The sequence below is a fragment of the Anopheles aquasalis genome, chromosome 2, assembly GCF_943734665.1.
Source record: "Anopheles aquasalis chromosome 2, idAnoAquaMG_Q_19, whole genome shotgun sequence".
In the NCBI taxonomy this organism is placed as follows: Eukaryota; Metazoa; Arthropoda; class Insecta; order Diptera; family Culicidae; genus Anopheles; species Anopheles aquasalis.
Window position 1 is genome coordinate 9,192,501 of NC_064877.1, and position 15,000 is coordinate 9,207,500.

The window sequence follows — 15,000 nt, forward strand, 5'->3', positions numbered from 1 at the left end:
ACACCGGTAAGGCAACGTTTTTCCAATTTTCGGACCAACGCAGGGCTTGGAATTGTTTCAGGTGTTTTTGTATGTCCTGCTTCACGTTGGTCAAGGCGATATTGTTGGGGAAATCATAAAACCAGTTGCACAACTGTTCGGCCAGCTCTTGATGGTGATGAAAGACGAACCCGTTCTCACCGTGCCTCACCAGTTCGTTAATGCTGCAACGAGAAACGAAAACACAGGTCATTGCGGACATGAAGACCAGCGGGATCGGACTAGGGGAATCATACCAATCAAAATGCACGGCACAGACCGGCAACCCAGAGCCAAACATATCCACCACCTTCATGGGCAAGTCTAGGCCGCTTGAGCTGTAGTGTAAGCACACTCCCATATCGCTGCTAGCCAACAGTTTCGGGTAATCCTCATTCTCCAGCCAGGGCATCGCCAGCGAGACTTTTTTCCATGACTTGGCGGCAACAATTTTGTGATACTTTTCCTTCAAAGGACCCTTGCCCGTGATTATGCAGACTAGTGGCGGATAGTGCTCCGAAGATTCGTTGGCATCGCTCTCGTATTGGTCCAGGGCACTGATCAAGATGCTAAAGTCTTCATCCGGTGTCCAGCTGGTACTCGATATGATTAATCCCGGTCGTTTGTCTATGTTTTTCACCTTTCCATTGGCATACTTTACCGTGAAGGCAGTGCTTTCCAAGACATTTCCATCTGCGGTATCCGGCGAGCCCGATGTGGCTCGAAAGGCACTAATGTTTTCCCCGAGACGAAGCAGTAACTCGTGCTTATCTTCTATCGAGATGGATTGAAATTGCTGCGGTGGACGATCGTACAACACTGTTGTCCTGTAGAAATTCAAAAATATGAAATAACAACTACCGATCCTAATTTAGGTGAAGGGAAACTGTTAGTTTTACCTGATATTCCACTTGGATTGCAGATCTTCTTTCATTGCTTTAGTTACGCAAAAGCCGTGTGCCGCCCGGGCACCAAAAAAGCCTTCGACCCACTCGGCAATCCGGACGACCGGTGAGTTTGGAGATTCAATAGCCAGAATAGAGTGCGTATAGTTATGCCAATCGATGATAAGTTTAGACCGAACTAGCAGACAGTAAAAGTATGCCACGATAAGGGCGGGAATAGCGGGAGGATTTTGGCAAAGTATGAACTTCGGTTTGCGAATGCTGACGAGCGTGATGAGCAATCCCAGCGTTTGCCATATAGTTTTGAACAGATACTTGAGTATGTTGGGAAGCTCCAGCTCGGGAAAAGGGTTCAACTCGTGGATGCGTATGTTCGGACTGCTCCTGATCTCTTCCAGCGGGGGCGAGTTCAGGTATCCGATGAAATCGACCGAAAAGCCATTCTCGGAGAGGCTTCTCACATGGTACTGCATACGCGGACTTCGGCCAATATCGCCTAGCACAATAACGCACGCGTTTTGTATCTTCTTTTCCGAACTCATGGCGAACCTTATCAATGCACTTTAATGCACTTTTCCCTCAAACATTTTATCAGAATCGAACGTGGCGCAAAACCTGTTTTGATCCTGTTTTTTTTTTACCAAAAAACCACGGTTTGTAGAAAACGAGAGCGATGGCATAACTAGATGGCATAAACGCATCCAGTGTTCTTGCAGTTTTGAAAAACAATAAAAACGGACACCCCGCCATTTTCGGCATTTTCCCGCAGTTCGCAACAGCAACGCTCGCAGGAACGGCGAAGAGCGTTAACGCATCGTCGCAATTTTTTGTGGAAAAGTTAGTGCTACGCAACGCTAGGTACAGTAGAATGGCGCTGGTAGGAGCTGAGATCTTGCTGCTAAAAGGAAATTCGGATGCGATAGTGAAGAAGATTGCTGTAACATCCGAACAAATAACATTCGGAAACCATCCCCTGAATACAGTGCGCGTCCATCAGGAGCAGGTAGAGCGGTTGCACTGCCGGATCGCTCTAAATAAAGCGAATGTGGTAATTATCGCTGCCGTTGGGTGTCTAGTTGCAGCTGGGAGGTGTCGTTTAATTTGCTTTCTTCTGGTATTATCGTTTCGTAGGTTGAACTGACGAATTTATCGAAAGTATGCCCGGTGAGAGTGAACGGAGAAACCGTGGCCAAAAAAGTGCAACTGAAAGATGGCGACTTGTTTGCAGTTGCCGGATGCCAGTTCCGCTGGAGTTATAATGTTGCCGCGTCGAATAAAGCTTCCAAAAAGAAAGCAAGCACGAAGAAATCCTTCACACGCAAGCACAGCGCGGAAGATCTTTCTTCCGCAGTGGCTAAGCAACCGAGAAAATCGAAAATGCTCTTCGAATTCTCCCGGCATCGACGGACAATCCATAGGTATGAAGATGTTGTAGCTATGATGTCATTTTTTTAAATCTCCCCATCGCCTCTCTCCGGAACAGTTTGCAATCGGTTCTGGATCAACACGCAGCAGCGCACGGCAACAAACGGTTCCAGACGCCTGCTAAGCCTCGCGTGGAAATACACCAGGTTGTGGGCCATGAGCACGAAAAAGAAAACACACCCGCTAAGAACACTCCGAAAAAGACCCAACAGCTCAATGCATCTAAGGTGATGATTCTATCTTATACGCCATTGCAAAGCGAAAAGGAACGGCGTCATGCGGGCTGCAAAACTCCTCATGTCGCAGATAAATCTGCAAGGTTAGTGCAAACTCCGCCCGTTTCCACCAGTATGCTTGGAAGCCCAATGAATGTTTCAAAGTGTGGAGATTCGATGTACTTGATCGATTTAACAACACCAACCAGCAAATCGGTTTCGCGGAGCAATGCCTCATCGGCTATAAGCGGAGGCAAGGGACGCTTACTAGGTACGATCAACCTGGTCTCACCTAGTCCGAAAAGTACCACGCCCGTGTCTATAAGAAGCCGACATGGATCCGCTCTTCTAAAGTCGGCGATAAAGAACGCACACATTACGAAGGGAAATATATGTGACACGCCGAATACACCAAAACTCTCGGCGAGAAGTAAACTGTTGACACGATCTGGTTGCAAATCTGCTGATCGACAAGCCACTCATGCCCGTATTAACACAGGCAGTACAATAAAAAAAGATTTACTGAAGAAAATGACCACAGAAGAACCGTCAAAAGATCCGTTCACTATTGAAGATGCTACGCCTATCACTGATCCAAGCATTGATATAACAGAGAAAAGTATTGATAATGAGCTCTCAGTGGCCGTTGACACCCTTTGCACAGATCAGAAAGAACCGCCTACACCCTCCAATGTAACTGCTTTCGATATCGAAGCAATGATCAAAAAGCCAAATTTTACAAGGCAGATTAGATGCTCCAATTTTTCAGATATTACACCCGATGCTTCATACACCGAAAATAATGCAGATAATGAAGCTAATGAAAATCAAACACAAACACAGAAAGAGGACACAATCATTGCGTCTTGGTCGGTGGAGTCTGAGTTGCAAACGGTTAGCGATCGTCCAAGCGTAAGGACAACGGAACGGAAGTCGTACACTCCGTTGGCTAAGAAAGCACTTCTAACAGAACGTAGTAAACGAGCGACTATTGGACATTTTGGAAATAACGTTTATCAAACTCTTGTCGTTAGTCCCGTGTCGGTAACTGAGTTTAAACCCGACAGCAGCCAGCGTATTTTAATTGAACCGGTGCCAGCCAACGATAATGAAGATGATTCTGATGAGCAAGCTTTGCTGGAAAGCCCAAGTGAAGATGAAGCAGCATTTGCAGATGATTACGATGAAGATGAGCTGTTGAAAAGCGACACTGAATCATTTCAAAAGAACAAAACCATCTATGTTGAAGCCAATGTACCGCCCTCACCACATCTGCGATTTTCACTCCGAGACACGAGGAAGTTTATCGGAAGCGCATTCACGTCATTAAACACCTCAAGACCACAGCTTGATTTAACCGCGGAAATTGATGAAAGTCTTGTGGTAAATGACGATGACGATGATGAAGATATCGGTATTCAAAAGTACGATTTGACTCATTTGGGAGAAGGTGCTAGTTTTGTGGCAAGTAAAGATGAAATGACGCAGTGCGTCGAGAGGAGATCGACTGAAACATCATCAATGATCGACAAAACAAAAGAAGCATCTGTGAGGTAAGTTGCAAACACGATGAATGGTATTAATGATTCATGGTATTATGTTTGGTTACAAAACAGTTTATGTTTCAGCGCCATACAAATAACTGAAAAAGAATGTGTTGAAAGTGATGACGAGATTGACAACGAAACATCCTTTAGTTCGATGAACGTTTCTTCCGTTAACCAGGATGATGAATTAATGGACGGGATCACTTTTATACCACCAACACCTCCCAATGAACGGTACGCATGGATGATTAAATATATTACGTAAATTTTTCATAAACTATTTGTGAATCGCAGTGAAAATGACCCATCATATGAAGATACAATGCAACCTAAATGCTCTTTATCTGAGATAGAGGAGATTCAAAAGCAGGGGTTATGCAACAAAAAAGTCGATTCCAGTTTGACTCCAGCATCATTTGAAATGTATGTATCGCAAGATGATATGATGATATGTAGTGATTAACGGTTGTAGATGTCTTACATAATGTTTTCTTACTATTGTGTTCCTTATACAGTGATCTAAAATCGTTGGCTGGACAAACGATGGAACATAACCAGTCTGAAATTGAGATCGTGGAGCCTGAACTCATCAGTGACTCTCCCAACGAAAGTATCGATGCAAGTATGACTCCAGCTGCTGTTGAAATGTATGTATGGAATGTTGACTGCTTGATCGGTGTGCTTTGATCTTTAAAAATTGATTTTAATTTTTAATTTGTTCCATGTGCAGTGCTCGAGAATCGTTAGCTGGACAAACGATGGAACAGAGCCAGGCTAAAATTGAGATCGTAGAGCCTGAACTCATCAGTGACTCTCCCAACGAAAGTATCGATGCAAGTATAACTCCAGCTGCTGTTGAAATGTATGTATGGAATGCTGATTGCTTTATCGTTGCGCATTGGTCTTTAATCATGATTTAAATTTTCGATTTGTTCCATGTGCAGTACTCGAGAATCGTTAGCTGGACAAACGATGGAACAGAGCCAGGCTAAAATTGAGATCGTGGAGCCTGAACTCATCAGTGACTCTCCCAACGAAAGTATCAATGCCAGTTTGACTCCAGCAGCTGTTGAAATGTATGTATGGAATGTTGACTGCTTGATCGGTGTGCTTTGATCTTTAAAAATTGATTTTAATTTTTAATTTGTTCCATGTGCAGTGCTCGAGAATCGTTAGCTGGACAAACGATGGAACAGAGCCAGGCTAAAATTGAGATCGTGGAGCCTGAACTCATCAGTGACTCTCCCAACGAAAGTATCGATGCAAGTATGACTCCAGCTGCTGTTGAAATGTATGTATGGAATGTTGACTGCTTGATCGGTGTGCTTTGATCTTTAAAAATTGATTTTAATTTTTAATTTGTTCCATGTGCAGTGCTCGAGAATCGTTAGCTGGACAAACGATGGAACAGAGCCAGGCTAAAATTGAGATCGTGGAGCCTGAACTCATCAGTGACTCTCCCAACGAAAGTATCGATGCAAGTATAACTCCAGCTGCTGTTGAAATGTATGTATGGAATGCTGATTGCTTGATCGTTGCGCATTGGTCTTTAATCATGATTTAAATTTTCTATTTGTTCCATGTGCAGTACTCGAGAATCGTTAGCTGGACAAACGATGGAACAGAGCCAGGCTAAAATTGAGATCGTGGAGCCTGAACTCATCAGTGACTCTCCCAACGAAAGTATCAATGCCAGTTTGACTCCAGCAGCTGTTGAAATGTATGTATGGAATGTTGACTGCTTGATCGGTGTGCTTTGATCTTTAAAAATTGATTTTAATTTTTAATTTGTTCCATGTGCAGTGCTCGAGAATCGTTAGCTGGACAAACGATGGAACAGAGCCAGGCTAAAATTGAGATCGTGGAGCCTGAACTCATCAGTGACTCTCCCAACGAAAGTATCGATGCAAGTATAACTCCAGCTGCTGTTGAAATGTATGTATGGAATGCTGATTGCTTGATCGTTGCGCATTGGTCTTTAATCATGATTTAAATTTTCTATTTGTTCCATGTGCAGTACTCGAGAATCGTTAGCTGGACAAACGATGGAACAGAGCCAGGCTAAAATTGAGATCGTGGAGCCTGAACTCATCAGTGACTCTCCCAACGAAAGTATCAATGCCAGTTTGACTCCAGCTGCTGTTGAAATGTATGTATGGAATGTTGACTGCTTGATCGGTGTGCTTTGATCTTTAAAAATTGATTTTAATTTTTAATTTGTTCCATGTGCAGTGCTCGAGAATCGTTAGCTGGACAAACGATGGAACAGAGCCAGGCTAAAATTGAGATCGTGGAGCCTGAACTCATCAGTGACTCTCCCAACGAAAGTATCGATGCAAGTATAACTCCAGCTGCTGTTGAAATGTATGTATGGAATGCTGATTGCTTGATCGTTGCGCATTGGTCTTTAATCATGATTTAAATTTTCTATTTGTTCCATGTGCAGTACTCGAGAATCGTTAGCTGGACAAACGATGGAACAGAGCCAGGCTAAAATTGAGATCGTGGAGCCTGAACTCATCAGTGACTCTCCCAACGAAAGTATCGATGCAAGTATAACTCCAGCTGCTGTTGAAATGTATGTATGGAATGCTGATTGCTTGATCGTTGCGCATTGGTCTTTAATCATGATTTAAATTTTCTATTTGTTCCATGTGCAGTACTCGAGAATCGTTAGCTGGACAAACGATGGAACAGAGCCAGGCTAAAATTGAGATCGTGGAGCCTGAACTCATCAGTGACTCTCCCAACGAAAGTATCGATGCAAGTATGACTCCAGCTGCTGTTGAAATGTATGTATGGAATGCTGATTGCTTGATCGTTGCGCATTGGTCTTTAATCATGATTTAAATTTTCTATTTGTTCTTTGTGCAGTGCTCGAGAACCGTTAGCTGGACAAACGATGGATCAGAGCGAAGCTAAAATTGAGATCGTAGAGCCTGAACTCATCAGTGACTCTCCCAACGAAAGTATCAATGCCAGTTTGACTCCAGCAGCTGTTGAAATGTATGTATGGAATGTTGACTGCTTGATCGGTGTGCTTTGATCTTTAAAAAATGATTTTAATTTTTAATTTGTTCTTTGTGCAGTGCTCGAGAACCGTTGGCTGGACAAACGATGGATCAGAGCGAAGCTAAAATTGAGATCGTAGAGCCTGAACTCATCAGTGACTCTCCCAACGAAAGTATCGATGCAAGTATGACTCCAGCTGCTGTTGAAATGTATGTATGGAATGCTGATTGCTTGATCGTTGCGCATTGGTCTTTAATCATGATTTAAATTTTCGATTTGTTCCATGTGCAGTGCTCGAGAATCGTTAGCTGGGCAAACGATGGAACAAAGCCAGGCTAAAATTGAGATCGTGGAGCCTGAACTCATCAGTGACTCTCCCAACGAAAGTATCGATGCAAGTATGACTCCAGCTGCTGTTGAAATGTATGTATGGAATGCTGATTGCTTGATCGTTGCGCATTGGTCTTTAATCATGATTTAAATTTTCTATTTGTTCCATGTGCAGTACTCGAGAATCGTTAGCTGGACAAACGATGGAACAGAGCCAGGCTAAAATTGAGATCGTGGAGCCTGAACTCATCAGTGACTCTCCCAACGAAAGTATCAATGCCAGTTTGACTCCAGCTGCTGTTGAAATGTATGTATGGAATGTTGACTGCTTGATCGGTGTGCTTTGATCTTTAAAAATTGATTTTAATTTTTAATTTGTTCCATGTGCAGTGCTCGAGAATCGTTAGCTGGACAAACGATGGAACAGAGCCAGGCTAAAATTGAGATCGTGGAGCCTGAACTCATCAGTGACTCTCCCAACGAAAGTATCGATGCAAGTATAACTCCAGCTGCTGTTGAAATGTATGTATGGAATGCTGATTGCTTGATCGTTGCGCATTGGTCTTTAATCATGATTTTAATTTTTAATTTGTTCTTTGTGCAGTGCTCGAGAACCGTTGGCTGGACAAACGATGGATCAGAGCGAAGCTAAAATTGAGATCGTAGAGCCTGAACTCATCAGTGACTCTCCCAACGAAAGTATCGATGCAAGTATGACTCCAGCTGCTGTTGAAATGTATGTATGGAATGCTGATTGCTTGATCGGTGTGCTTTGATCTTTAAAAATTGATTTTAATTTTCTATTTGTTCTTTGTGCAGTGCTCGAGAACCGTTAGCTGGACAAACGATGGAACAGAGCCAGGCTAAAATTGAGATCGTGGAGCCTGAACTCATCAGTGACTCTCCCAACGAAAGTATCGATGCTAGTTTGACTCCAGCAGCTGTTGAAATGTATGTATGGAATGCTGATTGCTTGATCGTTGCGCATTGGTCTTTAATCATGATTTAAATTTTCTATTTGTTCCATGTGCAGTGCTCGAGAACCGTTAGCTGGACAAACGATGGAACAGAGCCAGGCTAAAATTGAGATCGTGGAGCCTGAACTCATCAGTGACTCTCCCAACGAAAGTATCGATGCTAGTTTGACTCCAGCAGCTGTTGAAATGTATGTATGGAATGCTGATTGCTTGATCGTTGCGCATTGGTCTTTAATCATGATTTAAATTTTCTATTTGTTCCATGTGCAGTGCTCGAGAACCGTTAGCTGGGCAAACGATGGAGCAAAGCCAGGCTAAAATTGAGATCGTGGAGCCTGAACTCATCAGTGACTCTCCCAACGAAAGTATCGATGCAAGTATGACTCCAGCTGCTGTTGAAATGTATGTATGGAATGCTGATTGCTTGATCGTTGCGCATTGGTCTTTAATCATGATTTAAATTTTCTATTTGTTCCATGTGCAGTACTCGAGAATCGTTAGCTGGACAAACGATGGATCAGAGCGAAGCTAAAATTGAGTTCGTAGAGCCTGAACTCATCAGTGACTCTGCTAACGAAAGTATCGATACAAGAATGACTCCAACAGCTGTTGAAATGTATGTATGGATAACTACATGATTTATCATTGTATATTGTTCTAAAATGTTTTTCAAATTATTGTTTTCTTCTTTTATCTTGTGCTACAAAAAATCAGTGATCTTCAATCGGCAGCGGAAGTCATTGTAGCTGTTAGCAATGATTCAGACAAAATTGTGAACGTCGCCAAGAAACGAAAACTCTTCTCTAAAACTAACTCTTTAACCCTTAATATTAATAGTACTGAATCATCGCCGCAACGTCTATCTGAATCAAAATATCCTGATTATGTCATCGAAAATGATCGAGTCGTTTCTGGGAAACGAGATCTTAAAAAGGATGATACTATTATTAACCATTCGATAAAATCTCCTATTAAGCGTCGTCAACTTCCCTCGCGAGCTGCACGCAATAGGATTGTTACATTATCTGAAGAGGAACTGGCAGGCAAATCGCCGAAAGTTAAATATTGTAAACCCAAAAACAATACTCTAAGCGATAGCAGCAGTAGCGATTTCGTGAAAATCGATGAGAAACGGAAAATTATTTTCAATGATGTAGTTGATATTAAAGAATTTAATTCTCCTAATATTGAAGGTGATATCATAAAAAAGACCAAGACGCGACGTTTGAAAGGTTTGAATGAAAATTCTCAAAACGATATCAACCCCACAACAAAAGCAGCTCACGAAGAACCGATTGAATTCCCCCAACCTCTCAAAGATAATGCGGTCACTTCAACACCATGTAAATCAGATTTGGAATCCATCAACACGAAGATACTTATGCCACCAGAAAGCCCCGCAATTAGACGAACACGGCGAATAGGTGCTGTATTTGTCGATTCTCCTGCACTTCTAACATCGAGTAGCACACCTGCAGAGTTAAGTGTTGATACACAAGATTTATCTGTGCATCAAACGGTATTAGAAGAGTCTTCTCAGGTTCAAACACCAAGCAGTGGTAAGGGTAATCAACCAAAGAAAAGGCCGACTAGATCCAGGAAACAGTTGACAGTCCCAGAAGTCACGGAAATTCGAGAGGAATTGATTGATACTGGAAAAGAATCAAGCAACAATACTGTCCTACCAGAACAATCGACTAACAATAGAAAGAAAACGATAGAAAACAAACATAAAACACAGGAAGAGGCACATTTGCTTGAAGAATTACCCAAAAAGAGAGGAAGAAAGGCGAAGCAGCTTCCAATAAGTCGTGCAAAGCAGGATCTTAAAGAAACATCAGAAGTAGAAAAGTCGAATGCAGATACACAAAATTCGAAACTAGAATCACCCAAAAAAGTCGGAAGTAAAAGACGCGTAAAAGACGTTGGGTCTACTGAAGTTAAAGACATAGAACCAGAAAACTTACCTGAACAAAAGAAGAGCAAACAGGCAAAACAAAATGAGACGTTTGAAGATCCGAACTTAAATCATAATGGTAAAAACGAAAAACAAGCAGAAACAAACACACCTAAAAAGAGAGGAAATAAAAAGAAAATTAACCACGAAGAGTCACACACAAAAGAAGAGGAAAAACCCCAAGAGGAGACTATTGATAAAACTATAAAAGAACAGTATTTGGAATCAAAACCACCAATGAAGAAAGGAAGAACACTGAAAAAGGGTTCAAAAGCCGGCTCCCAAGATAAACCGCCTGTAACCGAACAAAGTGGTCTTGCAGTAGGTGCGATGAATGAAGCTTCAGAAGCAGAATTAAAAGAAGAAAGCACTGAAAAGCAGAATTTGGAACAAGAGTTACCCAAGAAAAGAGGGCGAAAGAAGAAAATCACGGAAAATGAAACAGTTGAATCAACAAAAGAATGTCCTGCAGACGTGGATCCCAAAGGAGAAAATGTTGAAACCCAAACTGTTGTGGAAGATTTGCCCAAGAAAAGAGGTAGAAAAATTCAAACAGTTCAAGAAAAACCAATCGAAACAAAGAATGTGCTAAGTGCAAATCAGAAGACCACAGATCCAGCAACGGAAATGGCAGGCGATGAAATTGATAAAAATGATACGAAAAAGAGGGGGAAGACAAGCAAACGGCAAGTTGCCCCCAGTCCTGCAAAGAGTTCTACAGAATCAAATGCGTCGAATGCGGAAATAGAGGGAAATGGCATGCGGACCAGAAGCAGAAGAGCAAAGCAAGCAATCTAATTATTCATGTGCTGCGGCGGCGATTTCTTTTGATAGTTACTGTTTGAAAATGTTTTTGTTTTTAGTTAAGTTAGTCTGTAGAGCATTTCATTTCCCGTCTCGCCGGCACTTCTTTCGGATTTTCTAAATTGGCCGAGCGTAAAGTGCTAGTGCTTAATCATCTTATTTGCCAACAATTTTAACAATAAATAGTACTCATGTATTTGGAACAACATTTATTACGATTATCGCTTACTTTCAAAAATACGCTCAAAGTGTATTAAGGAAGCCGCATCCGGTTGCTTATCATCTGTCCCAGGATCAGTGATAGCCAACGTTTCTGGACCCTGCTCACACGCTGTTAGACACAGTGGAGAGATCATTTGATCTAAAATGCTGATACTATGCATGGAAAACCATTGAACATTTCCTTCGATTTCCTTCGCATTAACAAACGATTGCTGTCGATTTGGAAAATATGTAGCCCCATCTGTCAAAAAACATGGCGTTGAAAAAACCTCGCCTGTTTCCTTTGATACACTTCGAGTGACAGTTGGGCGACGCGTCAAACAGGCGAAGTTTGGTCGTTTCCGTCAAAGAATTTTCTTTCACGAGTCAGCGCGTTTGGTGAATCGTCGTGTTCGATTAAGTGCTCAGCTAAATAATTATAAATTTGTAAGTAATGGCGGCGTGGGGTTTCGTTTCCAACCTGGTTCACGAACTGCATCAAATAGGGGAGTTGTCTTGAGTCTTTCGAAAAAAGTGTGCGGACCAGCGCAATCGTTCTGTCCGTATTTAGCAATCTCGCTCTGGCCATTTTCTGCGGGAGCATAAAAGAAGTCAAATTTTCTTCTCTCGTTTCGCCACGGCGTGAAACTTCAAGATAAAAGGCCGGAAGAAGCGAACGGGTTTGATTCTAGGCCGCGTGCTAGCCCATGACTCATCGGGCGGTTCGTAGGCAACAATGTCGAAAATGAATCGAGAAAAGTCCTTTTTTAATGTACAACGTAGAGGAGCCGGAAGGGCTTTGAACAATGGCGTAGGTCCTTGGAACTTTCCTAGGCAAGGCGTACTGTGCCACACTCTCATCACATGCCTTTTTTCCTTGGCGATTGATGTGAGAATTGTTCCTAGGCAGCTAAAGGAAGGAATTGCACTGTTGGGAAATGGAAAATATCGAGATTGTTGGTAGTTTTCTGAATTTTTCATCGCACTTCCGATGGTTTTTCTCTTTGTGCGTGCGTGCGTGCATGCGTGTGTCGTCGCCCGTGGCGCATGTGTAGGGTTGAAGGTACATTTCTAACCTCACTTTCTGCGCTAGCGGTGATTTGCGTTGCGTTCCATTGCGACGTGTGATGAGCGTAGGCCCGAGTTTTATCTATGTCATCATGTTAACGTCCGAGATAAAGCATACATTTGAGCAGTTCTCTGGCTACAGATTCTGGGTAGTTATTTTTTTATATGTGGACGTTATATCAAGGAATGTGGGCAGCGTAGTTTTCGCCCAGACTATCGCCAACTAATTTTGGTTGAGGTGGCGGGGTGGCGCCGCACCACTAAGGTCAAACGGATATCGCGCATCATCGCTTTGGTTGGTGTAACTTTGATAAGGCTCACGTCGGCCAGATGGTATTATTTTTTGATAAAACTGAGCTCTTCCAGCAGCAAAACTGCTCTTGTCCTGGCTAATGCGGGTGCCACGAGTGCGGTATAGAATGACAAAAGACGAGGATGGATTTAACTCACTCCTCCCGTGCAGCGGGATTGTGCATTCCATCTTCAAGAATGTCATCCAATTTGCCTGTAAAAATAGAGTTGCACTGTGCTAAAGGTGCAAAATAGCACGGGAAGCCTTGCATTTTTCCCTTTATGATGCTTTCGCGGCCGTATGTTGGAAGTTAGAAACATCGGGCTCTCCTCCCCCTGCGGGACAGAATCCACATCGTCCCCCATTACACTTTTTACCTTACTTTTACTTGACGATTATTTCGAATTCGAGAGAAATTTCAACGTTGTCTTTCTTCTTTTTTTTCGTTTCATTTTCCTCATTTTCCGGCAAAAGAAGTGTGTGTGTGTGTGTGTGCGAGTGCGTGCGTGCGTTTGTGTGAGTGTTTCGTTTCACCACCCAACCCGCCCCACGCCTAGACTGAAAAAGAGGACACACAGCACCCTTCTTCTACCACATCGGAGCCGAGGAGGTTTTTCTTTATTTTAGGGAACACACCCACCCTGAAGAAGAGGCGCATTTTCTTAGTGAAAGCAGAGTGTCCCGTTTGGTTTTTGTATTTTCTTTTTTCGAAAACCTTTACCAAACACTCTCTCTCGGTCACCCAACCTTGCCCTGTTTTGCATTGATCGGACCGACGTCTCCAATTTCGCGGAAAACCAGTCACTAAGTAAGCTCTTTTGTCTTCTGTTTATGTTTAGTTAGTTTACGTTTCCCCGTTATTTCTTTTACTGTACATATTGCTAAATTTCTATCCCTTTTGGACACCCGCTTCTGTGTCTGTCACCAACATGGGCCTATTTCTGGTGATGGGTGATACTGCAACTGCATTTGCGCGGCCTAGTGCAGCACGTTGCGTATAGCAGCAATCGCAGCAGCTGGTTGCTGATTGCAGTGGTTAAAAATATTCTTAACATATCAATTAGTTCCACTTCACCCGTGATCACGTTTAGGCCGTTGATGAGAACATACTAAACAGTAATATATTTCGTTCGACTCTACGTTCTTAAGCAGAATGCATTTCTCCGGGGTGGTGAAAAATTAGACAGAATACAGTGTGTTTTAGTTGAAATTATTTGTCGGTAACTGGAAAAAAATAAGCACATAATTTAGATCAACATTGCTATTTCACAGATTAAAACAAAACAAAAACCGAAAATCTAGCCGAGGAGAGAAGAGCTCGTCTCGGCAAGTGTGAGAAGTGAGAATTGGTTTTCCTGGTGCTAAAAGAAGCGAGAAGCGGTAAGACGACCTATTTTCTACAGTTTCTTTTTCGTGCAAATGCGTCATTATCATTGTTGGGAAACGTTTTTCCGGTCGTCCTTGTTCAAATTTTAATCAAACTAAATTTGATCGATTGATTTTTACGTTTACGACAGGACGAAATCGCTTCTCTTTGTCCTTGCTATTGTAAATCGGCATTGCCCTTGCGGATTCTTTTTTCGGGTTTGGTCAAACGATGATCCAAGCTAAGCTTCGGTACCAAACGCGTTGGGTGTTGTTGCCATAGCACCTCAAGGACAAAACAACGCATCATCGTTTTGGTAAACGAAGCGACCGACGTCGTCATTGCTGAGATGGCCTTTTTAATCGCCCGTAATTGGGTCATGGGAATCCAAGCGGTGTCTGCCAGCTTGTACGTGATTTCGTGTCCTTGTCTCTCGCTACCACTCTCACGTGCTCTCAGTGTTTTTTTCTGAGGGTATCTTGGGTTTTTGTGTCATGTTTGATAACAACGTGATTGATGATAAAGTCCTATTGTTTTTTTTTTGTGGCAATCCATAGCTTCAGTTGGAAGTGAATAATTCGCAAATATATCCACTGTTCAGTTTCACCCCATGTCTTACTAATAACAAATTATTTCAACGACAAACACTGTATTGCGTGAAAACGGGTGACGATCTAACTAGTTCAAATCGATAAATCTTTAATAACCCCTTAGCGTTAGCAACGCACTAACATTCGATCGATTCTTCTGTCTTTTCAGTAATTTGTTGTATGAGTCAGAAAGCCGAAAGACCAGTACTATCAGGTCAACGCATCAAGACCAGGAAAAGGGGTAAGTAAATAGTAATCAAACTGATCAAAATCTGTTCAATTTGCACATTTCC

The 15,000-nt window shown here is 42.5% G+C and overlaps 4 protein-coding genes across 7 annotated transcripts in view; 3 read left to right on the plus strand and 1 right to left on the minus strand.

Moving 5' to 3' along the window:
- LOC126579561 (chitobiosyldiphosphodolichol beta-mannosyltransferase) overlaps positions 1-1,552 on the minus strand; it is a 1,683-nt gene extending 131 nt beyond the window's left edge. The window contains exons 1-3 of the mRNA XM_050242965.1: positions 918-1,552; positions 276-845; positions 1-203 (exon numbers count right to left, since the gene is read on the minus strand). The exon at positions 1-203 is cut by the window's left edge and continues 131 nt beyond it. Coding sequence (XP_050098922.1) covers positions 1-203; positions 276-845; positions 918-1,465 — 1,321 coding nt within the window. The 5' untranslated portion in view covers positions 1,466-1,552. The remainder of the gene's footprint in view (positions 204-275; positions 846-917) is intronic.
- Positions 1,553-3,972: 2,420 nt separating this feature from the next.
- Positions 3,973-5,030, plus strand: LOC126572188 (uncharacterized). Its single transcript, XM_050231296.1, has 5 exons — positions 3,973-4,116; positions 4,180-4,344; positions 4,405-4,533; positions 4,626-4,757; positions 4,841-5,030. The coding sequence occupies exons 1-5, from the start codon at positions 4,043-4,045 to the stop codon at positions 5,028-5,030; spliced, it is 690 nt and encodes a 229-aa protein (XP_050087253.1). The 5' UTR covers positions 3,973-4,042.
- Positions 5,031-5,060: 30 nt separating this feature from the next.
- On the plus strand, positions 5,061-11,398 carry LOC126572193 (enolase-phosphatase E1-like). The gene is made up of 14 exons (XM_050231300.1): positions 5,061-5,186; positions 5,270-5,401; positions 5,914-6,045; positions 6,343-6,474; positions 6,557-6,688; positions 6,771-6,902; positions 7,414-7,545; positions 7,843-7,974; positions 8,057-8,188; positions 8,272-8,403; positions 8,486-8,617; positions 8,700-8,831; positions 8,914-9,045; positions 9,144-11,398. Exons 1-14 carry the CDS (start codon positions 5,083-5,085, stop codon positions 11,182-11,184), a joined length of 3,729 nt encoding a protein of 1,242 aa, XP_050087257.1. The 5' UTR covers positions 5,061-5,082; the 3' UTR covers positions 11,185-11,398.
- Positions 11,399-11,718: 320 nt separating this feature from the next.
- The window catches only part of LOC126570694 (protein krasavietz), an 8,934-nt gene continuing 5,652 nt past the window's right edge, over positions 11,719-15,000 (plus strand). Inside the window, exons 1-4 of one of the 4 annotated variants that reach the window (XM_050228630.1) lie at positions 11,782-11,838; positions 13,229-13,559; positions 14,024-14,131; positions 14,877-14,948. In XM_050228630.1, coding sequence (XP_050084587.1) covers positions 14,888-14,948 — 61 coding nt within the window. In that variant the 5' untranslated portion in view covers positions 11,782-11,838; positions 13,229-13,559; positions 14,024-14,131; positions 14,877-14,887. Of the gene's footprint in view, positions 11,839-13,225; positions 13,560-14,023; positions 14,132-14,876; positions 14,949-15,000 lie in introns of all 4 variants that reach the window. The other 3 variants (XM_050228631.1, XM_050228629.1, XM_050228632.1) reach the window with 3 other exon arrangements.